The 23,547-nt window shown below is 42.1% G+C and overlaps 3 protein-coding genes across 12 annotated transcripts in view; all 3 read right to left on the reverse strand.

The window, feature by feature from the left end:
* Nucleotides 1-319: 319 nt before the first annotated feature.
* On the reverse strand, nt 320-1,660 carry LOC310632816 (actin-like protein 9; the record flags this gene model as incomplete). The annotated part of the gene is made up of 1 exon (XM_083350244.1): nt 320-1,660. One exon carries the CDS (start codon nt 1,658-1,660, stop codon nt 320-322), a length of 1,341 nt encoding a protein of 446 aa, XP_083206370.1.
* Nucleotides 1,661-7,395: 5,735 nt separating this feature from the next.
* On the reverse strand, nt 7,396-8,739 carry LOC310632227 (actin-like protein 9; the record flags this gene model as incomplete). The annotated part of the gene is made up of 1 exon (XM_083349284.1): nt 7,396-8,739. One exon carries the CDS (start codon nt 8,737-8,739, stop codon nt 7,396-7,398), a length of 1,344 nt encoding a protein of 447 aa, XP_083205410.1.
* A 7,532-nt stretch (nt 8,740-16,271) lies between these two features.
* LOC310632025 (mucin-16-like) overlaps nt 16,272-23,547 on the reverse strand; it is a 44,641-nt gene continuing 37,365 nt past the window's right edge. For 2 of the 10 annotated variants that reach the window (XM_083348884.1, XM_083348883.1), the window contains exons 28-34: nt 22,976-23,130; nt 19,723-19,883; nt 18,733-18,800; nt 18,361-18,533; nt 18,017-18,055; nt 17,693-17,772; nt 16,272-17,285 (exon numbers count right to left, since the gene is read on the reverse strand). In XM_083348884.1, the coding sequence (XP_083205010.1) occupies nt 17,190-17,285; nt 17,693-17,772; nt 18,017-18,055; nt 18,361-18,533; nt 18,733-18,800; nt 19,723-19,883; nt 22,976-23,130 (772 nt within the window). In that variant the 3' untranslated portion in view covers nt 16,272-17,189. Of the gene's footprint in view, nt 17,286-17,692; nt 17,773-18,016; nt 18,056-18,360; nt 18,534-18,732; nt 18,801-19,722; nt 19,884-22,975; nt 23,131-23,547 lie in introns of those variants that run through there. The other 8 variants (XM_083348882.1, XM_083348881.1, XM_083348880.1 and 5 more) reach the window with 5 other exon arrangements.

A 23,547-nucleotide genomic window follows, 5' to 3' on the forward strand; every position in this document is an offset into this window, starting at 1 on the left:
CAGTATGTTCAGTATCTTTTTGTTGTGTCTTGTCATCATGGAGAATTTTGCAGCCCACATCTCATAGCTCTGCAAAACAAGGCATTTTAAGTACTGTTCAAGGAGCTTCCATTTTACGTTTGCTCTTTGCTAGATTCTGCTATTAAGGTGATCTCAGTTTTTGCATGATATGTCCACACAGCTGACATCTGAGAGGCCATGCTGAATCTCTCAACAATAAATGCAAACCACATTTCAAGCCTATGCAACACAGAGGTTTATTATGAGTTGCTTTTCAGCCATTTCAGCCCTAGCTATCCTGGGCTTCATTTGGGCCATTCTAATAGCACTTCCTATGGACAATAAATGGTCCACTCTCATGGTATTGTTCCTTTCTGATCCAGCATGATTGAAAATTTTTCAGGGAAGCAAGTATGGAACCTCCAGTCCAGACAGAATAGTGCCTCAGTGGAACAGCTGTGACTTTGACTTTTGTATTTGTCTGCATGTTGGACTTTACATCATGAGTAAATCTCCTTTCAAATCCTTCAAAAAGTGATGACCCTCCACATAATATTATGTTTTCATACATTTCCTTCCTGGATTGTTCAGGTACCTTCCTTAAGCTTCTTTGGGCCATGTCAGGGATTCCTACAAGTGTAAGTCCAGGCATTTGAGGAGGGCTGAACAACATTTCTGGACACTGAAATCTCTCCTTTCCTAAAGTGATTACTTGGCCATCTGGTAACTGGTAGTCCACCATGTATTCTCTCTTTGGACGATTCCACTCATTCTCAAAATCAAGTGCAACATAACAGCATTTTTGTTTGATATCATCAATAACATCCAACATTCTTTCATCAAAGTAATTCCCCATGTCTTTGAGGAGATCCATCAAAAAAGATGTCATATTGGCTCCAGCAATGTCCATCCTTTCTATAGCATGTGGCAAATTGTATCCTTGATAGACTGGTACAGCGTGTGTCGTAGCATAGCCTGTATCTACCACCAACCCACTAATTTTTCCATGAGCATACACTGATAGTACAGACTGATATGCCACATACATTCCAGGAGAATTGAGAGACTCAAAGACAACCTCTACCAATTTTTCCCGATTTGTTGTTGGACAGAGAGGAGGATCAGACATTAAAAGAGCATGGTCTTCTGGAGCAACTTTGAGGTCATGGTAGAACAGGTGCCTCCACAGGGTTTCAGCTGCTTCCCAGTCTATGATTATGCCATGCCTTACTGGAAAAATAATATCGGTATCAGGTTCCAATCGAGCTTGCTCTCCTATGAATGTATCTTGTCTATCTCTTCTAGTCCTCATAGATTTTTCTGTAGGGTATCCAACTAATGTCCCAATGACTGACTGGGGGGTCTGCTGACCTGCAAATCCAGCTTTACATGTCCCTGTACCAGTATCTATGACAATAGCTCCTGTCTTGACAACTGAATGCCCTTTTTCTGGAGTACTTGATCTTCTCCTGGTAACCCCTCGTTCTCTGGAAGATGCTCGAGATCCGGATGGCTGGTCTGCATATCCTACAGATGGGGTCCTTTTTCTTGAGTATCCTGGGCTCACTGGCCTTGATCCTGGGCTCTTTGATCGTAGAGATCCAGGACTCCTTGGATAAGAAGGCCCTGGACTGCCTGTCCTATGACTTCTGGGTAACATAGTAAATGTGTCTCAAGATACCTCCTTCAAGAACAAAACACGTTGTGTAATACCTAAATGTCAAGGGCCTTTGCTTTGGCTAACCATGAAATCGTATCAATATCTCTGGTGATCTTGCTTCAGATAGGCAAGTAGCACTGCCCAATGATGATCCCTTCCCTCCAACCATTGCTTGGGGGAAAGTGCATCAGCTCATCCTGCCATTGTCCTGTCCATCTGGAAGCTTTGAAATGTTCCACAAGGAACAATGGACAGAAGGAAAGAATCTTAGAATCTTAAGAACTCATAGAATGCTGTGAGTCATCCCGATCAACTCTCCTTGAGGGATATAAATACATTCATTTAAAATTGGCCCCCGGACCTCTTTGATATCCACAAAAAACGAAAAATATTTAACTGAATCATGGCAATTATATTAACTGTTCACAAAAGACAGTTCGCTTTTTACTAGCGTTTTCCTCCTGAGAATCAAAAGCTAAGGAATATTATGGTGATTGAATTTTCTGCTATGGTAGGATCATGCATCAGCTTTCAGTCATTTATTTCATTTTAAGAAAATAAGACAAATCCTATCTGTTCAGGCTAATGACCCATCCGATTCAGCATTCTGCATCACACAATGGTCAGCTAGATACATTGAAGAAGCTCAGAAGCATAGATGGAAGTCTTCCATAGTTGCTTTCCTGCAGTTGGTATTTAAATGATATTCTTTATGACTGAGGAAATAATATTTAATCATGAAATCTAGGACCTACTGGTAATTTCCTCTACCACACATCTGTCCAGTTCTTGTTTAAAGCCATCACTACATGCAATAATAATGAATTCAGCAACTGAATTATGCATTGCCATGTTCTCTATTTCATCAATAGAGCATATTTTTTGGGGCAAAGATCAAAAAGAGATTGGTTAATCCAGTTGGTTATCTTTAGCTTCAAACAGATCTGATCATTTATAAAATAAACTACAGTATGCTAATGTATCTCCATTCAGTCAATGTACACAGGACTATCCCAACCCAAAACTTGCCTGTTTTGCCTATCGAGTCCAAGAGATGGAGAGAAACAATGGTTAATAAAATCAACTCTCATTGCCAAGATCTGGCAACACTGAACATACTTAATTCTGTTTAGCTACAGTGGCTAAGCCATGCCCACCACTAGTCTCTTGATGGAGAGGCCAATGAGACCTGGCACTTCCTTAAAAAAAGGGACTCTGTATTTCTCAAATAGGATGTTCTGACCTACAGCATTTACTATGCTGCTGGAATCACCATTAAGGAGATCTGTTTGGCATAGCAGGTAATTGCATTCTGAGTGGTATGAAACAAGGTCATTGTGAGGTCCTTTCTTTTACAGGAGCTAAAAGTTAAAGCTGTGTTTCTCAATCTTAGTAACTTTAAAATGTCTGTAACTTTAAAATGTCAGGCCCGGGTATAGCACGGAGACGGCATTGGTCGATCTGGTGAATGATCTCTGGAGGGCACGGGACAGGGGATATTCATCTGTCCTAGTCCTATTAGACCTCTCAGCGGCTTTTGATACCATCGACCATGGTATCCTGCTGCGGCGTCTCAGGGGATTGGGAGTGGGAGGCATGGTCCTTCGGTGGTTCTCCTCCTATCTCCTGGGACGTTTGCAGTCGGTGTTGGCAGGGGGGCAGAGGTCGACCTCGAGGCCTCTCGCTTGTGGAGTTCCTCAGGGGTCGGTCCTCTCGCCTCTCCTGTTCAACATCTACATGAAACAGCTGGGTGAGATCATTCGTGGTTTTGGAGTTGGGTATCATCAGTACGCTGATGATACCCAGCTTTTTATTTTGACCCCAAACCACCCCAGTGATGCCCTCAATGTGATGTCCCGTTGCCTGGAAGCGGTTCGGGTCTGGATGGGGAGGAACAGGCTTCAGCTCAACCCCGACAAGACTGAGTGGCTGTACGTACCGGCATCTCGGGATATTCAGAATATTCCACCTCTTTTTATGGGGGGTGAGTTATTGCCCCCCGTAGATAGGGCTCGCAACTTGGGAGTCCTCCTAGATTCACAGCTCTCCTTGGAAGACCACATAACAACTGTGACTAGGGGGGCCTTCGCCCAGGTTCGCCTGGTGCACCAGTTGCGGCCCTATCTAGACCGGGATGCCCTGCGTATGGTCACTCATGCGCTCGTGACCTCTCATTTAGACTACTGCAACGCTCTCTACATGGGGCTGCCCTTGAGGACCACTCGGAGGCTCCAACTGGTACAGAATGCAGCCGCGAGAGTTGTGTTGGGAACCTCCCGATACTCCCATGTTACACCTCTGCTCTGTGAGCTGCATTGGCTCCCAGTTGTCTTCCGGGTGAGATTCAAGGTTCTGGTAATGGTTTTCAAGGCCCTACATGGCATGGGTCCGGAGTACCTTAGAGATCACCTGCTGCCGGCGTCAACTTCCCTCCGCCCTGTGCGTTCCAACAGAGAGGGCGTCCTCAGGGTGCCACCGGTTAGAGAATGTCGTCTGGTGGCCCCCAGGGGGAGGTCCTTCTCTGTGGGCACCCCGGATTTAAGGAATCGGTTGCCAGTTGAGCTCTGGATGGTGCCCGACCTTCGCTCCTTCCGACGCGATCTGAAGACTTATTTGTTCGAACAAGCCGGCCTGGCCTGGTGGGGTATGGGTTGGGATTTTAATGTTGTTTTAAATGTATTTAATTTATTGTTGTTCCTTGGGCATTTTGTTTAATTCTTTTTTAACTTTTGTAATTTTGTATTTTATATGTTTGCCCTGTTCACCGCCCTGAGTCCTTCGGGAGAAGGGCGGTATACAAATAAAATTAATAATTAATAATAATAATAACTACCAGAATTCCCAGCCAGCATTCTGTGAGTTGACACCCAGACCTCTTACAGCTGCCAATGTTGAGAAAAAGCTCTGTTTGGCCATGATTTTCTACATTATACAAGGCCATCAGAGGAAAGGGTATGAAGCAAGGTCAAAACTTTCAAATAGTGTATGCAGTGTCGTGACTGAAGACTTGTACCTAGAAAAGGCCTATGATTACAACATTGCCTCTGAAATCTTGCATTATTGAACCAATTCCGACATGCTCCTGTGCCTTTATATATCTCTAACATGACTCCTTTTATCTATCCTGGCTCCAAGCAAGAAAACATCGTCACTTTTTCAAAATAGGGAATCTGCTTCTGCCCTTCAATTATTTCCTTTTACCACCTTTTCTGAATCTACAATATATCTTTTTTTTTTTAGAGGTGGTGATTAGACCTGTACTCTAAATCTAGTTTCATCATAGCTTTATACACATTGGTGTTTTACATTCACAGTTGCAACCCCAGGAATTCATTTGACATATTTGAACTGAACTGAACTGAACAGTCCTTTTATGTTCATATGAACTTTAAGTTCTTTCTTAATTTCAACAACCTGATCTAGAATGTGACTGAATGAGATGTACAACCTTTTAGTAATTGTGGCTGTGAAACAACTGAGAGTGTGAAATTCCACTTGCAAAGAAGCCAGAGATGAAGCACAAACTTGATTTTCCTTCTTATTCCTAGTTTGTTTGTTTGTTCATTTATTTATTTATATGTCTACCCATCTCAGCCTCATGACATGGACGGCAACCTTTTTCCCAACTCCCAAATCTATATTTAACCTCTCAGACCACACAGCTCATATATTTCATTTTCCTCTCTGTCCTGTCTTACCTTTGTCTTTATAATTATTTCTTCTCTGTTCTCCCATTATTATTTTTTCTCAATTTCATCCCAGGTATTATTTGAAAAAAACAAAACAAAAGTAATATTATAGTAGGGGTACTACTCATGTGGCTCATCTTATCTTGAAGAATAACTTATCTTGAAGAATAATAACTTATCTTGAAGAATAATTTCCCATGTTAGCCGGCAAGGCGCAAAGAACCAATGTGAAGTAGCTTACTAACTAGTTTGAGATTATTCTTAGCCATGAAAGCTTATTGGCCATCTTTGGGGCCAATCACTGTCTCTCAGCCTAGCACCCATTCCAATCTTATTTCAAGAAAATTGGAGGAAGAAGCAATATGTTCAAACCATGGAATGTTAACACAACTGAACTTTTCTTTTTTCCAGGCCAGGGGTGGGGACATGTGTGTGGAATGTGCCTTCAAGTCAGTCTTGACTCCTGGATTAATCCCTGCAATTTTCTTGGCAAAGTTTTCAAAAGCAGTTTAATAATAATAATAATAATAATAATAATAATAATAATAATAATAAGAAGAAGAAGAAGAAGAAGAAGAAGAAGAAGAAGAAGAAGAAGAAGAAGAAGAAGAGAAGAAGAAGAAGAAGAAGTAGTAGTTGGAAGGGACCTTGGAGGTCATCTAGTCCAACCCCCTGCTCAGGCAGGAAACCCTATACCATTTCAGACAAATGGCTGTCCAGTCTCTTCTTAAAAACTTCCAGTGTTGGAGCATTCACCACTTCTGGAGGCAGGTTGTTCCACTGGTTAGTTGTTCTAACTGTCAGGAAGTTTCTCCTTAGTTCTAGGTTGCTTCTCTCCTTGACTAGTTTCCATCCGTTGCTTCTTGTCCTGCTTTCAGGTGCTTTGGAGAATAGCTTGGCTCCCTCTTCTTTGTAGTACTGAGAGAATGACTGGCCTAAAGTCACCCAGCTGGTTCCATAACTTAAGGTGGGACAAACTCACAATTTCCACATTTCTAACTTGGTGTCTTAACCATTACATCAAACTGGCTCTCCTAAAATATTCTTAAAGAAGCACTATTTTGTCATTATAACTTGGAGAAATAAAGCCTGATGCCAGATATAAAGGATTGCTCACATTTTTATTGATTGTGAGCTGCAAGGTTTGTGGCAGTAGATGGAGAACATGCTACAAGCATTGCTGAGTTTTGCATATATTCAGTTATTAATCCATTTTAATTGTCCACACAACAAACCTGCATTTTTTGTAATTTTCCTTACATTGAATACAACTTTTCCCAATCTGTTTTCTTTTTTGTACACAACTTTCTTTAATATCCATAATTTTGCAGGTGGCACTGCATAATATGTAGACTACTTTCCCAAGGTATACATCTTTCCCAAATATAAATTTCATATACAGGAGTGCACTGCATTCAAAGTTCAGAAAAGTGCAAAAGTCACACAAGACTCTGGACTCCTTCAAGCTTTCTGACTAACATCTCTTGCTCATCTGGAGAACTGATTCATTTATTTTTTAGTGGTATATATTTAGATGATTAATAGCTTCCTGAGAAATAACAATATTAGTTTGTTGTGACAGTATCAGTAATTATATATGTGGAATCTTAAAGGTAGGTAACCTGTAAGGGTAATTGAGTTGGTTAATTTTGATGATCAAGATGATCAAGGGTAGCAAGATGGCATGATAACCAACCCTAGGAAATGGATAGTCATGTCTCATTAAGTGTATAGAGCAGGGATGTCAAACTCGTGACATCACGGGACTTTTTCCTTGTTGCCGGCAATGGGGTGGGCGTGGTTTTGGCATGACGCATCCGGCCCATGGGCTGGCAGTTTGACATGCCTGGTATAGAGCTACAGTTCTGAAAAAAATATTATAAAGGCTGGGTCCCTAAAAAGTTTGGAAGAGGTATTAATTCTGAGACCAGATTTAAATCTGCAGCCAATAAATACAACTCACATTTCAAAGCAAAGCAAATTTACTGATTTATTATGAACCACTTCCTAGCCATTTTAATCATAGCTAACCTGTTTAGGCCCAACTCAGTAGCACTTCCTGTGCACAATATAAGGTCCATACTCTTGGTATTGTTCCTTTGTGATCCAGCATGATTGGAAGTTTTTCAAGGAAGCAAGAACTGAACCTCCTGTCCAGACAGAATAGTGCCTGAGTGGAAAAGCTGTGACTTTGATTTTTGTGCTAGTCTCCAAATCAGTCATGATATCCTGAGTAAATCTCCTTTCAAATCCTTCAAAAAGTGATGACCCTCCACATAACATTATATTTTTATACATTTCTTTCCTGATTTGCTCAGGAACATTCATTAAGCTTTTTTGGGCCATGCCAGGGATGCCTAGAAGAGCAAGTCCAGGCATTTGTGGTGGATTGAACAACATCTCAGAGCATTGGAATCTCTCCTTCCCCAAAGTAATTATTTGGCCATCTGGCAACTGGTATTGCACTGTATTGTCTTCCTCTGGACAGTTACACTCAGTCTCAAAATCAAGTGCAACATAACAGCATTTTTGTTTGATATCTTCAATCACATCCAGCATTTTTTCATCTAAGTAATGCCCCATGTTTTTGAGGAGATCCATCAGAAAAGATGTCACATTGGCACCAGCAATATCCATCTTTTCTGTGGCATGTGGCAAATTGTATCCTTGATAGACTGGTACAGTATGTGTCACAGCATGGCCTGTATCTACTATCAACCCACTAATTTTTCCATGAGCATACACCGACAGTACTGACTGATATGCTACATACACTTTGGGGAAACTGAGGGACTCAAAAACAACCTCCACCAATTTCTCTCTGTTTGTAGTTGGTGAAAGAGGAGGATCAGACATTAAAAGTGCATGGTCTTCTGGAGCAATCTTGAGTTCATGCTGGAAAATGTGCCACCACAATGTTTCTGCTGCTTCCCAGTCTGTGATTATGCCATGCCTTAATGGAAAAATTATATCAATGTCAGGTTCCAATCGAGCTTGTTCTCCAATGAATGTGTCTGGTATATCACTTCCAGTCTTCATGAACTTCTCTATGGGCTGTCCAACTAATGCCCCAATAACTACCTGGGGGGTCTGCTGACCTGCAAAACCAGCTTTACATGTCCCTGTACCATTATCTATGACAATTGCTCTTGTCTTGACAATAGAACACTCTTTATGTGGAGAATGTGACCTGCTCCTGATGGGCTGTTCTTTTTTTGATGATGTCCAAGATTGAGACCTCTGGTCCGACGCATATCCTGGAGAACAGGTCTCTTTACCTGCATGGCCCAGCCTCACTGGCTTCTGCTCTGGACTCTTTGATCCTGAAAATCCTGGGTTTGTTTCTTGCAAAGGGTCTGGAGTGGTTGGTCTAGAACCGCTGATTGACATCGTAAATAGATCTTAAATTATCTTCCACTAGATTAAACTGTGATTCACAACATTTAAACGCCACCTCCTTTCTTCTACTACAGCAGTAAAATGAAAGGTACTCGCTTTCATTCAAGACACATAAAGGAGAATTATGACATCACATTAGAATTTTCAGCAGAATTTTCAGCTAGCCATGTGTGAAAGTATTAACTTCTTATCTCTATGAAGGCTTGGAAATGTTGGATAGGAAATGATGGATAAGGAGTTACAATTTGGAAAATGTATGTGTGCAGGTCACATCATGAATGATTTCACACAACATGGAAAATCACCCGGTCCCATTTTTGCTCAAAGGAATTGTGTAAATCCAGACTATGAGACAATCAGGTGAACTCCACAATGTGAGGAACAGAGGGAAAATACAGACATGAATTTGTTTTCAACACTAGATCTAAATATAGTGGTCCTTTCCTATCCCAATGCATGCTGTTTCTCTCCAAACAATTCTAATTTAAGCAGAAGATTCATAATGTTTTTGGAGTGTGAACTTTTTGTACCCAGAAAGTTGCAATGAAATTGAGAAATGAATAACTCTAGGGCAAATCGGTAGGGATTTCCAGTGAGAAGGTAGAAAATTATTATGGTACTAAAATGTAGGGCCTTCTCTGTGGGCGCTCCGGCACTTTGGAATCAACTGCCGGTGGAGCTCCGGATGACATCAGACCTCCGAACCTTCCGTCGCGGCCTGAAGACCCATTTATTTGAATTAGCTGGTCTGGCCTGATGGGGGAATATGGGTTTTTAAAATAGTTGTTTTTATTATTGTATTATTGTTTTTATTTGGGCATTGGTTTAATCTTATTTTAACTTTTGTATCGTAATTATATATGCCCTGTGAACCGCTCTGAGTCCCCAGGGAGAAGGGCGGTATATAAATTAAATAAAACCTAAACCTAAACCTAATTACACAAGTATTTAATTGAAATGAATGAAAGGGAACAAGATCTTTGGATGCTAAGGCAACTTAAAGAAATAGATGGAGAGAAGTTTGAGTCAAAACATTCAAGTCAAGGCAGACTTAATATGACTGGCTTTAGGGACCTTGTTAAGTCGTGGGCTCTTGGGTGCAGGAATGGCGACACGAGGCTGAGTACAGGATAACTCATACTTTATTCTTGCTGGAACTGTACTGAAACTTGGGCTGCAACCAGCCACAATATATAGTCCCTAGGCGGCAGCCAATGGGTTTGAATCCACTTTTGCCGCCTGGGGCTATAGCCACTTGCAGGACCGGAGACAGCCAGTCTGGGTTTCTGGAGAGCCGTTGGCTGCTCCAGCAATGCACGTAGTATATCACCACAAGCCCAGTACATAACACCCCTCCCCTCTTAGATCGAACTATGACAACCGCGATTAGTCTTGACAGTTGTCAAGACTTATTAATCAACTCACATACAACTGTAGTGATAATAATAAAAATAATAAAATCACTGTGGCTACAATGAGATTAAACAATGTCTAATGAACAGGTTTCCACTGCAGAAAAGAGCAGTTTCACAATGCAGTAATTTCTGTAGTTAGTGGTAACAAGTTTTACAACAATATGCATCACTTTATTTTACAATGTAATCTGTGAGGTACGCAGGAGGCTTGTGTGGCCTAGAGGAACGTCTTGGAGTTCCCATCACTTTGTGGTCTACCAGCTTACCCAGTGGGCTGGGTAGACCATGTCCCTTTGTGCTCCAGTGTCAAGGAGATTCGAAATGCTCTGGCTGGCCTCACCAGGTTGGCCCACCTCAGAGTCAGTCTGTTCAGCAGAGTAGGCACAGAGGTTGCTGAAATTTGGTTGGCTCGCTTCGCCAGGGGGTCCATGTTGCACTCCCGTGCTACCCAGTTCTTCCTCAGAATCCATCTCCTCTGAGAAGGAAAAACCTTGGTGGTCCAAGTGAGGGCTGGCTTGGCCGCAAGTTTGAGGAACTTGGGAGGGAATTATGATGCAGTCCTCACAGTGGCCATTCTGGAAACCTTTTCCTGAGTGGATCGATGTGTCTTCTGACAACTCGCCCTCCCTCCAACCCCACTTCATAAGATAGGGGTCTGGATGCCTTGGTTATTTGACCAGGAACCCATAAATTCCCTTGACCATAGTTCCTGGCCCAAACCCAATTGCCCATGTGCAGCCCCCTCGGAGGTTTTGGTCGAGAGGCTTCTGGTGCCACTCTGTCTGGATGCAACCTGTCCAGTTTAGTAATCAAACGCCTCCCCCAATGTAGTTCAGCAGGACTTTTACCTGTAGCAGTGCAGGGCGTAGAATGCTGGCAGAGTAAAAAAATCTGCCAATCTGTGATGCCAGTCACCTGTGACAATGCGCTTGAGTGCCTCCTTTTTTGTCCTCACCATGTGTTTGGCTTGTCCATTAGAAGATGGATGAAACGGTGCAGACATTGCATGTCTGATGAGATTAGCTCTAAGAAAAGCCTGAAATTCAGCAGCAGTGAATTGGGCCCCATTGTCAGAAACTAAGACATCAGGCAACCCATGTGTTGCAAAGAGTTTTCTCAGCACCTGGATGGTCCTAGCAGTAGTCATGTTAGGAACTGGAATTACTTCCAGCCATTTTGAGTGGCTATCCACTACTATCAGGAAAAGCTGCCCCTGAAAATGCCCAGTGTAGTCTTTGTGAATCCTAGACCAGGGAGTGTGTGTTTCCTCCCACCTGTGAACTGCGGCCTGAGGCATTTCAGGCATCAATTGCTGGCATGTATAACAACCATGGACTTGATCCTCGATGGCCTTATCAAGGCCAGGCTACCAAAGGTAGCTTCTAGCTAAGGCTTTCATTCTGACAATGCCTGGATAATTATTTGAATGCAAACCATGTAGCAAAGCTGTTTTTGTCTGTGCATACATAGAAGTTTCTACTATACATTACTTTTCTTACCAGATCCAAAAAAGGGAGATAGGAAATCATCTGTTAAAGATGATTGGAGAGTTGGCAGCAGGGGTGGTTATAGTTAAGATTTGAAGCCAAAATGATCCTGCTGTTAGCTCTCCTGTTGAATCAAACTCACAACTAGCTGTTCTGTTACAGCAGGAGCTTCCTATCAGCTCCACGTATAGATAGTCCTCAACTTACAACAGTTCATTTAGTGACCATTCAAAGTTCAACAGCACTGAAAAAAGTGATTTATGACCGATTTTCACACTTAGGACCATTGCAGCATTCCCATGGCCACATGATCAAAATTCAGACACTTGGCAACGGACTCATATTTATGACGGTTGCAGTGTATCAGGACCATGTGATCACCTTTTGTGACCTTCTAACAAGCAAAATCAATGGGGAAGCCAGATTCACTTAACAACCATGTTACTAACTTAACAACTGCAGTTATTCATTTAACTGTGAAAAGAAAGGTCATAAAATGGGGCAAAACCAGTGGTGGGATTCAAATATGTGAACAACCAGTTCTCTGTGGATGCCACTTCTGGAAGTGCATTCTGGGCCCAGGCAACAAAAAATTAGCTAACGGTTCTGCCGAAGTGGTGTGAACTGGCTGAATCCACCACTGGGCAAAACTCATTTAACAACTGTCTCACGTAGCAACATAAATTTTGGGCTCAATTGTGATCGTAAGTCCAGAATTACCTCTATTCATTTTCCCAATTTTGTTGCCACACATCAGCATTTCAAACTTTTTCTGCAACATTTGAAACTTTCCCCCCCCCTTCTTTGTCAATTTTAAGAAACATAGCTTTACTGTAACCACATGCTCAGAACTGACTGAGAGATCACAGCAAAGGGAAGGTGGTTTCTCCTTATACCAGCTTCCTTGTCTTAAGATCTGCTGCAAGTTGCACCTCAAAGAATTTCCTTTGCATTATGGCTGTATTTTCATAGGTTAGAGTAGATCAAATGGGCTTGCTGGTTCCTCCTCCATGGGCATGACTAATCAACCTTTCCTCTGGGTTTCATAATATCTGAAATGGTATAACGAAATAACAGACTTGGAAGGGACCTTGGAGTTCTTCTAGTCCAGGGCTTTTCAACTTTTTCACCCATTGTACCACTTTTAGGATACATCTGAGTACCACCAGTACCAACATCCAAGTACCACCAGTTGCCTAGCAAGGTGTCAAAAACTTGATGACCAAAAAAAAAGGGAAAAAAGTGATGAAGTACAGGTAGTCCTCGACTTACAACAGTTAGCTTAGTGACTGTTCGAAGTTACAATGGCACTGAAAAAAGTGCCCCAAGCCATAGCCAAGCAAGACACCTCCTGCCCGCCTGGTGGCGCTCTTCCTCCTGTCCGAGGTTTTCATTGTTGTGAGCATTTCTGTTGAGGATTGGCAGTGGGGGTGGGGTGGGGGGGTGTTTGGTTTTTATTCCCCCCCCCGCTGGGTGGTTGCAGCAGGTTTTGGTCACTTCACATGACCCTGGGACACTGCCACCGTCATAAATATGAATCAGTTGCCAAGCATCTGAATGTAAATCACAAGATCCTGGAGATGCTGCAACATCCCAGCTGATCGGCGCTTCTTCTGAGCTCAGAAGCTCCAGGATCAGCGCCGAGCTTCAGCTGGAGCCTGGCGCTGATCCTGGCGCTTCCACTGAGCCCTCACAGCCCCGAAGAAGTGCTGATCCTGGTGCTTTCGCTGAGTCCTGACAGCCCTGCAGCTCCAGCTTTCTCTCGCTCAGTCTTGTGCAGTGCTGCCACCGGTTCAGCTCATTCCCCTCCCCTGCTACCACTTTTCTAGGATGGTTGTGTACCACCTGCCAGGTGCCAGTGTACCACAGGTGGTACCCGTACCACTGGTTGAAAAGCCCTGTCCTAGTCCAACTCCCTGGTAGGAGTATGCTACAGTATATGCTAGTAAGAGCCATGGTGGCACAGTGGTTAGAATGCAATTTTGCAGGCTAACTGTGTCCATAGCCAGGAGTTCAATATAGCCAGGAGTTCGATCCTGACTGGCTCAAGGTTGACTCAGCCTTCCATCCTTCCAAGGTCAGTAAAATGAGGACACAGATTGTTGGGGGCAATATGCTGACATTGTAAACTGCTCAGAGAGGGCTGTAAAGCAATATGAAGTGGTAGATAAGTCTAAGTGCTATTGCTATTACTTTCAGTCAAACGTTAACATCTTTATTAAAATAGATTTTTATCCCACCTTTCTATATATATTATTCAAGCTGGTGAGCACACTTAGTAATACTGCCTTCTACTTTTTCCCATGACAACCTCTCTATGAGGGGCCCAGCTGGCTCATATGCCTAAGAAAGGGCTAGATACTCAGAGAGACCCTGTTTTTGCCAAATGTTTAACCCAGTCAGCCATTCATCCCTTCAAATCTGTACACTGATAATGTTAGCAGCATCCTATGGTTCTAGTGATCATATGTCCTTTATTATAAAGGACAGCCCTTTGCTTCAGACAGACGTCCTTGAGATCTATTTATTTATTTATTTATTTTCTTGGTTTTGCTCTCAAATTTTCCTTTGTAAAGCAAAGTTAGAAACATAAACCATTTTTCCCTTAATCCTTATGAACCTCTTTCAGATTTACCCCCCTTTCAGGTTTGCCCTTTATTTTTTTTTCCAAGAAAATATAATCAGAGTAACTAAAGGTAATCCTCGACTTATGACCACAACTGAGCCCAAAATTTCTGTGGCTAAGTGAGACAGTTGTTAGGTGAGTTTTCCCCCATGTTATGACATTTCTTGCCACAGTTATTAAGCGAATCACAGCTGTTGTTGTGTTAGCAAAACGGTTGTTTTACTAACTGAACAACTGCAAAGATAATGGGGAAATTGGCTTCCCCACTGACTTTGCTTTTCAGAAGGTCACAAAAGGACTGTCACTCGGCCACCAACCGAAAAAAGTTAGAGACCCCTAAATTAGACAGCTTCCCCCCTGCCCCATGCCATCACTCTGCTGAACAGCTAATTCTTAGAGTACTGTATAATGTTTATGTATATTTACCCGTGTAGTGTAGTTTATTTTATTTATTTTATTTTATTAAATTTATATACCGCCCTATTCCCGTAGGACTCAGGGCGGTTTACAGGGAAAATTAAAAGCATAACATACAAAAATTAAAATCAGTTAAAACAATTAATTAATTCAAGTCCCCAAAATTTAAAACTAAAACCCAATTAAAAATTAAAACCCCTCAGCCTGGGCCAGACAGCTCGAAGAGCCAAGTTTTCAGGTCCCAGCGAAATGAACGAAGGTCGGGGGCAGTCCTAAGTTCCATGGGAAGTTGGTTCCATAGGGCCGGCGCGCCCACAGAGAACGCTCTTCCCCTGGGAATAACCCACCGGCATTCCTTAACTGGCGGTACCCTGAGAAGGCCCTCCCTGTGGGAGCGCACAGGACAATGGGAGGTTGATGCCGGCAGCAGTTGTAGTATTATCATTTTGCCTTATTATCTTCTTTAACCCTCTTTTATTGGTATTATTATTTTGATTATTATTATTCTGTTGCTTTGCCATGTGCACTGAGGGCTTCTATACCAGAGGTAAATTCCTTGTGTCGAATCACACTTGACCAATTAAAGTTCGATAAAGTAAGGATGAGGACAGGAACCCCCATATTCACTTTTTTCACATACCCACAAAGTTTTCATGGTATTAGAATTAGAATAACAGAGTTGGAAAGGACCTTGTAGATCATCTAGACCAACCCCTGCCCAAGAAATATCATTTCTTGAGAATGCAAATGGTTTACTAGGCTAAAATAAGGGAATCCAGTCTTTATCTTTGCATGTTATATAACTCAGCTGTTAAGTTCCAAATATTTACAATGGAAATGAGATTTTATGCATGCATATTTTGCAATTTTATAGATATACAACCTCATGAAGGGAATTTTATAATTGTACTGAAGCATATAACATATGGGCAGATTTCCCCCCCCCCCTTTGCATCTGGTCTACTAAACTGAAATTTAACTGAGTAAGTAAATCTATTATTTACCTGTATATAAAAGATAAAAAAGAGACTCATAGGGTGAAAGAGTGAATGATCACTGTGTAAAGAAGCACAGTAAGTTGGACTTTTAAACAGATTTAACATATTCACTACTAGCTGCTAATACAAAATTGTTAAGTAAAGTTTTATTATTTATAATTCACTAGTACTGTGACTGAATGAGAGGCAGAAAATACTGTAATTGTATCCCTACACATCTAAGGTACTTTGCTGCTAGAAAAAGTACCGAAAAGAGGAAAGATAAGTTCGGTTTAAATACTTTATCATTTTGGGATGGTGGCAACTAAATTTTAGCTATATACTGTACAGTCGCAAAATTAATGCCGAAAGAATTATGCCACTTCTGACTAAAGCTGATTTCTTCATACTTACATTTTTTGTATATTCTAAGACAGGAGTGTCAAACTCAATTTCACTGAGGGCCGCATCAGCATTGTGGTTGCCCTCAAGGAGCCGGGTGGGTGTGGCCTGGGTGGGCGTGGCCTACTGGGTGGGCGTGGCTAGAGTGCGTATGGCCTACTGGGTGGGCGTGGCCAGCTCTACATGTTTCAAGGGTGCCTCTGGGGGCTTGGGCAGGAGTGGGACAGATCTGAGGGTCTCTGGCAGGAGGAGGGTCTCTGGGCCAGGGCCAAGGCAGTGGGGGCCGTTCCCTCACTGTTTCCAGGATGGCTTCGCAGGCCGCATGAAACCACTTCGCGGGCCGGATCCGGCCCCCGGGCCTTGTGTTTGACATGTCTGTTCTAAGACTTGAGTTCATAGTCATATATACTGTGATTTTTTTTTAAAAAAAGTTATTTTAGATTCTTGATAAAAGTTTAGGTTTCATTTTGTTTTTTATTTTCTTGCTCATGTTTTGATTTGTAAGAAATGAGGAACATTTGAAATATTTAAAAAAAGGATTGAAAATCATCTCTACCCAAGATACATTATTTTGAAAACAGATACTACAGTACAGTGTAGTACAGTACAGTATGATATATTTGCAGCTCAAATAAAAATACTGTCTTCCATTTCAACAACTTAATTGTCATTGAAGAAGAAAATTCCTGCTTCAAAAACAAAAACAAGTGAAAAGTTTACTGATTGAGCAAAAGAATATATATTTTCTTTTTACATTTTTAATGTGCAATAGAGTTCACTGATGCTTTGCAGTCTCAAAAGGATGCCAATTGTTTAATACTGATCCCTGCTCCAGGCAGAATCTCTCTTTTTTGAACTTAAATAATCTACTCTGCAGTTTTTATAGATATTTAAAAAGATATTCCAAGTTTCACAACACATAATAAATAAATATGACAGGGCACCCCATCAATCTCTAAATCTGGCATTCTTCCACAGAATATTTAGTATCTCTTCTTCATCAAGAAATTCATTCCAGCCATAGTAAACATATGTTTCTGCACAATATGTGCAAGATGGAACTCTGCAAAAAGGGTCTTCTTGCAGGGAAGGAGTCAAGTTTCCAAAATCCACATCACTATGATTTTTGCATGTCCATGTGTGGGAAATAAAGACTAAAAATGTTCCTTTGGATCTGGTACCTGCCCGCTCTCTTCTTCATCCAGACAGCCGTCTGATTAAAGACAGAAATAAATACATTTTATGCACATACAAGTGAAATGCCTTCCTTCTTTTGTCCATTTTCTCTCTCCTGATGGACATTCCTACAGGAGCCAATAGTCTCAGTTCCATCTGACTTTGTCAGAGGAAGAAACGAAGCAGAAGGCCCTTTCCATTGGCTACATTAACTACTTTTAGGGCCCTTCATTCCCAGAATTGCCTCCATCAACATCCTAGGAGGTCTCAATATGAAAATGGCTTGAAGGAAACTGCTTCATCACATTCCCATCTGCTATTATTAAAATTCTTCTGAGAAAACACGCACATTCTTCAGGTATTTATTGGAAGAGTGCTGAGGATTCCTTATGTAGTTAGAGACTCATAATTAGCCCTCTACTTTGAAGCATAGTACATACATACCATAACACATAGAAGAAATAAAAAGATAGAACCCAGTAAGATGGAGAAGCATATGAGGATGATGGCCCAATAAGGCAGCTCTGGAAATAATAAATAATTCAAATGCATAAATTTAATGATGAAATTTGCACCCTCCCCATTTCCACAGCCCATGTGCATGTGTATATATCCTTTGGATAGACTATGCTAATTCTATTTCAGTTTATAGCATTTTCTGTAGGAACTGATACAATAACAATCCTACATTTATTTAGTTCAATGCAGAGGGAATGGGCTTTTTGAAATCTGAAGCTAAAGCATCTTGGGGTAAAAGATCCTAGTTACCTTGTTTGGATGGTTTTGTTACCATGGCTGAAGGATATGCTGGAAAAGAATGGAAGGGAAGAAAGGATTTCATTAAATATGGAATGGGCAAAAGATAGGCAGAGTCCTGCAGGGATCAAAGAAGCCAAGATGACAAGCACCACCATGCAATAGAAGCTTCACCTGTTTTTTTACATGTGATGCTTTCATGGCATGGTGATGGCTGCCATCTTGATTTTTTTATAAACCCTCCCCCCCATGGAAACCTCTGGCAAAGTCCAAGCTTCTAATTTTGATTTGTCTCTGTTTTTATAATTTATAGTATCTACCTCTGTCCAACATTTCTTGTGCTTCCCTCATCTTACCATTAATATTTATGCTGTCATTGTCCAGACTATATTTCCCCATTAGGGAAGCATTCTGTGTCAGGTTTTTAAATATATCATACACAAGGTCTTTGTCAAAAGTCCTTGAACCAAACTCCATTGCAAATGTGCAGATAGAATTGACATCAGTTTGAGTTTCATGGCTAGTGGGTCTGAAAAAGAAAATATAAACCACAGTAAATATTAAAAAGTGAGGTTGAGAAGATAAAGATCTGAGATTTTTATTTGTCAGTGTAAAATAAAAGGACTCAGAATTTTGGAACAGTAATAACAGTAGCAAATAGAAACAAATAGATTTGTCAATGTGGACCTGGATACTCAATTAGCTTTAAATTCTGTTGAAAAACGTACCTCAAGTTTTTCACTGAACAGCCTAGAAAACTCTTGTTCAGATCACTGCGTTGATACAGATGGTTGAGCTGTTCCAAGGAAAAAGGAAGAGGGACGGGTTAATGGACTACCAGGAATGATAATGAGCTAAGAAAGAAAGAAAGCTATTCCTCTGGACACTTTTTCTTGAGGTATGAAATGGAAAACTTCTTCCATTTTTAATTCTGCTTTAAGGAACATGCTGGCTAAAGCTGCAGAATTATTGTTCACTTAAGAGGAGTAAAATGCCCATGGTATCAAATGTGGGATGACAGATTTAAAAGAAATTCACTACAGTTTCATACTATGTGTCCCCCCCTTGCGTGGGGGACACAAGGGCCCACATAACCATGGGGTTGGCTGGCCCCATGAACCCTCCTCCCCACCGCCACCTGTATTAACAACTGCTAATTTTCCTCTGGCTGGGCTGCAATGTAATCAATAAAATTAAATATTAAAAATGATTGTTTTTTAAAAAAATATAAAACATTATAATATTTCAAAAGTGAAGAATTCCAAGATAAAAAATTAGCAATTAATATGCAACGGACTGGCCTATTCACATGAATTGAAAAATGGAGCAAATTTGGGGTGACCTGCTCATTCCTATTCCTGCAGAGTTAGGTTGGCTGTTAGATATTGCATCTGTTGCAAATTGGCTCTTCTGCAGGGCATTATGTTTTCTGGATATGTTAAACTGCCCAAGATACCTTTTAGGTAATGGAGAAGATGTACCAGGTCTTACTGTATTATATGTAAAGAAATGTTAACGTTTAATAAGTTAATACAGTTGTACTTTCGTGAGGTAAACACCGTGACAGCGGAACATGCGGGAGTTTTGACAGCTGTCAAAACCACCACAGCGAAGGCGCAGGCGCAGCCAGTTGACAGCTCTCCGCTGTCAACACAAGCACCGTACCACGCATGCGCTCCAGCCATCAATGAATTCTATAGATGTTTCCAGCCATTTACCTCAGCCTTGATGCTCTCTTTGGTTTTCTGATAAACATCTGACTTTGGATTCTTCATGTCCTTGTATGGCAAGTTGATAATGGTGAAATTTACAGTGAAGTTTTTTACCTTTACCATGTGTGGGGGCTTATCGTTTACTGCTTCAGTATTTGTTTCAAGAACTTTCCATAGAAAAAGGAGTGTAAAAAATAACAAACATTTATTTACTTGTAAATTTAATAATCACTGAGTCAAGGCAATTGTAAATGGTGTATAAAAGCAAACAATAAGGCAATAATAATATACATTACTATTTAATTAAGTAAATAAACTATATAATTTTAATTTTAAAATACAGTTAATGTAACCCTCCTGTGTTTTAGGAAACATTTTTCTCTTCAGATTGGTACAAAAGAATGGCATTTTATAATTTTATTTATTTTATTTTTTATTTTATTAAACTTATATACCGCCCTTCTCCCGTAGGACTCAGGGCGGTTCACAAGGTTTTTTAAAACAGTCCAACAAATTACATAGATTAAAAACAATTAAAATGATTAAACTAACCTTGAAACTAAAAACCCCAATAACAATTAAAATACAATTAAAAACCCCAGGCCAGAAAGCTCGAAGAGCCAGGTCTTCAGGTCCCGGCGGAATGAGCAAAGGTCAGGGGCAGTCCTAAGCTCTACAGGTAGCTGGTTCCAAAGGGCCGGCGCACCCACAGAGAAGGCCCTCCCCCTGGGTATTGTCCGCCGGCAATCTTTTACCGGCGGTACCCTGAGAAGACCCTCCCTGTGGGAGTACACAGGACGAAGGGAGCTTGATGCCGGCAGCAGGTGTTCCCTCAGATATCCTGGACCCAAGCCATTTAGGGCTTTATAGGTCATCACTAGCACCTTGAATCTCACCCGGAGGGCAACCAGAAGCCAATGCAGCTCACGGAGTAGAAGTGTTACATGGGAGTATCGGGAAACCCCCATCACAACCCGCGCGGCTGCATTCTGCACTAGCTGAAGCCTCTGAGTGGTCCTCAAGGGCAGCCCATGTAGAGAGTGTTGCAGTAGTCCAATCGGGAGGTCACGAGCGCATGAGTGACTGTGCGCAGGGCATCTCGGTCCAGGTAGGGCTGCAACTGGCGTACCAGGAGAACCTGGGCAAAAGCTCCCCTGGTCACGGCTCCTATATGGTCTTCAAAGCTGAGCCGCGAATCCAGGAGGACGCCCAAGTTGTGAGCCCTATCGACGGGGGGGGGGGGTAACACCTCACCCCCCATCATTAAAGATGGAATGGACTGGTTAGTCCGAGATGCCGGTATGCACAGCCACTCAGTCTTGGCCGGATTGAGACGAAGCCTGTTTCTCCCCATCCAGACCTGGACCGCCTCCAGGCAATGAGACATCACGGTGAGGGCATCACTGGGTTGGTTCGGGGTGGAGAAAAAAAGTTGGGTATCATCAGCGTACTGATGATACCCCACCCCGAAACCATGAATGATCTCGCCCAGCGGCTTCATATAGATGTTGAACAGGAGGGGAGAGAGAACCGACCCCTGAGGAACTCCACAAACGAGAGGCCTCGGGGCAGACCTCTGCCGTCCCGTCAACACCGATTGCAAGCGACCCAGGAGATAGGAGGAGAACCACTGCAAAACAGTGCCTCCCACTCCCAACCCCCTGAGACGCCGCAATAGGATACCATGGTCGATGGTATCAAAAGCCGCTGAGAGATCTAATAGAACTAGGACAGAGGAGCAACCCCTGTTCTGAGCCCGCCAGAGATCATTCACCAGCGCAACCAATGCCATCTCCGTGCTGTACCCAGGCCTGAAACCCGATTGGTACGGGTCCAGATAATCAGTTTCCTCCAGGAACAGAGGAAGCTGGTGGGCCACCACACTCTCAACAACCTTCGCCAGAAAGCGAAGGTTGGAGACAGGACGATAGTTGTTTAAAATCGCTGGGTCCAGGGCAGGCTTCTTGAGAAGGAGCCTCACCACCGCCTCCTTCAAAGCGGCGGGAAAGACACCCTCACTCAAAGAGGCAGATATTACTGCCTGGAACCAACTTCGTGTCTCCTCCCGAGCCGCATAAATTAGCCAAGAGGGGCACGGGTCCAATAAGCAGGTGGTGGAACTCAGCCTCCCCATAATCCTGTCCACATCATCAGGGGAAACAGGATCGAACTCAGTCCAGATAATATGCTCAAGTCACTCCGATTCCTCCATATCAGACTCTGCCCAGTTAGAGTCCAAACTGGCCCGATCTGAGCGATTTTGTCCGTCAGATGATGACTAAACTCCTCGGCCCGCCCCTGCAAGGGCTCCTCTCTCACCTCCTGATTAAGGAGGGAGTCACCCTAAACAGGGCGGCTGGGCGATTATCTGTGGATGCGATGAGGGCAGCGAAGTAATTAGCCATCGCTGTCCTCATCACAGCAAGATAAGACCTTATGAAGGTTCTTAACTGCAATCGGTCAGATTCGGAACGGCTGGACCTCCAACCGCTCTCTAGACACCGTCTCAGACGCTTCATCTCCCGGAGCTCCACAGAAAACCATGGAGCCCAATGGGATAATATACCCATGGGATTTGGGGCACCTATTTTTATAGATTTTTATTTCATATGTATCTAGGGTTGTTTTTGTTAATTGTTCACTGTTACTGCCTAAAGCCTTTGGGACAAAATAGTATAACAGATATAGTAAACAAACAAACATTCCACACACTGTAGGGGTTCTCTCACTCCAAGTCCAAAAGGCTTGCAGCAAAGTTATTATAAGCTTCAGAAAGACCCTAAGAGTGTTAAAAATCTGCCTGCCTCCCTGTCTGTCTGTCTGTCTGTCTGTCTATCTATCTATCTATCTATCTATCTATCTATCTATCTATCTATCTATCTATCTATCTATCTATCTATCTATCTATCTATCTATCTATCTGACTGGATGGATGGATGGATGGATGGATGGATGGATGGATGGATGGATGGAGCTGAGCATTTACTGGCCAGATGCCCTTCTTGACACCTCATGGAGTTTGCAGCAGATATTTTTTTTCTTTGTGCCCTAGGAGAGAAATATCTGCTGTTACCTAGGATTGAATTCTCAATTTTCCAAGTGGGAGTTGAGTATTTTCACCACTAGGTTACCAAGGTGCTCAGAACTGTCTGTCTGACAGATTACATAAGTAATAGGAAAGGAGATATTATAGATTTCTTAAAGGCTTGAGGCCTACACGAATGACCATTATCATTTTAGTTCATGCCAAACTTTATACCTTCCACTGTGAAGCCCATGATTTGGAACCTGCTACCCAGCCACTGAGAGGTGGCATTCTGGGTCTCTTGTTGAAAGACATCTTTGATGGCGTCTTTGCTGATATTCCTTGCAGGATGGAAGTAACACCTGCAATCAACTATGATGGAACCGATCCTAAATAGTAGGGTTTCAGGAAGAGAGAAAAAAGAAACATGGGCTTACTTCAGACTAAAGCTAAGAAGCAAGTCAGATTGTCAGTAAAATGTTTTAATACACAAAAGCATTTCAAATTATATTACTGCTAGACAAAATCAGACATTTTCAGGGGCAACTTTCAAAGTCATCTTGAGTTTTGATGTCTTGATGATTAAAACGCATACAGAACAAAAGATTCCTACTATAGTATGCTGAAATGTCATAACCCTTTGCCATAAATGGCTTTTTCAGTGATGCAGAATTTCTAGCCAGCAAAACCACTGAGAGTTATATTTTCTACTATCTTAGTCTAAGGCTTCCCAACTGCTTAAAAATAAATCTATTCAAAAGAAGCAGACCTAACAAAAGAGGAGGTGGAGTTGCATTACATATAAA

This window comes from Vipera ursinii (assembly GCF_947247035.1).
Source record: "Vipera ursinii genome assembly, chromosome: 1".
In the NCBI taxonomy this organism is placed as follows: domain Eukaryota; kingdom Metazoa; phylum Chordata; class Lepidosauria; order Squamata; family Viperidae; genus Vipera; species Vipera ursinii.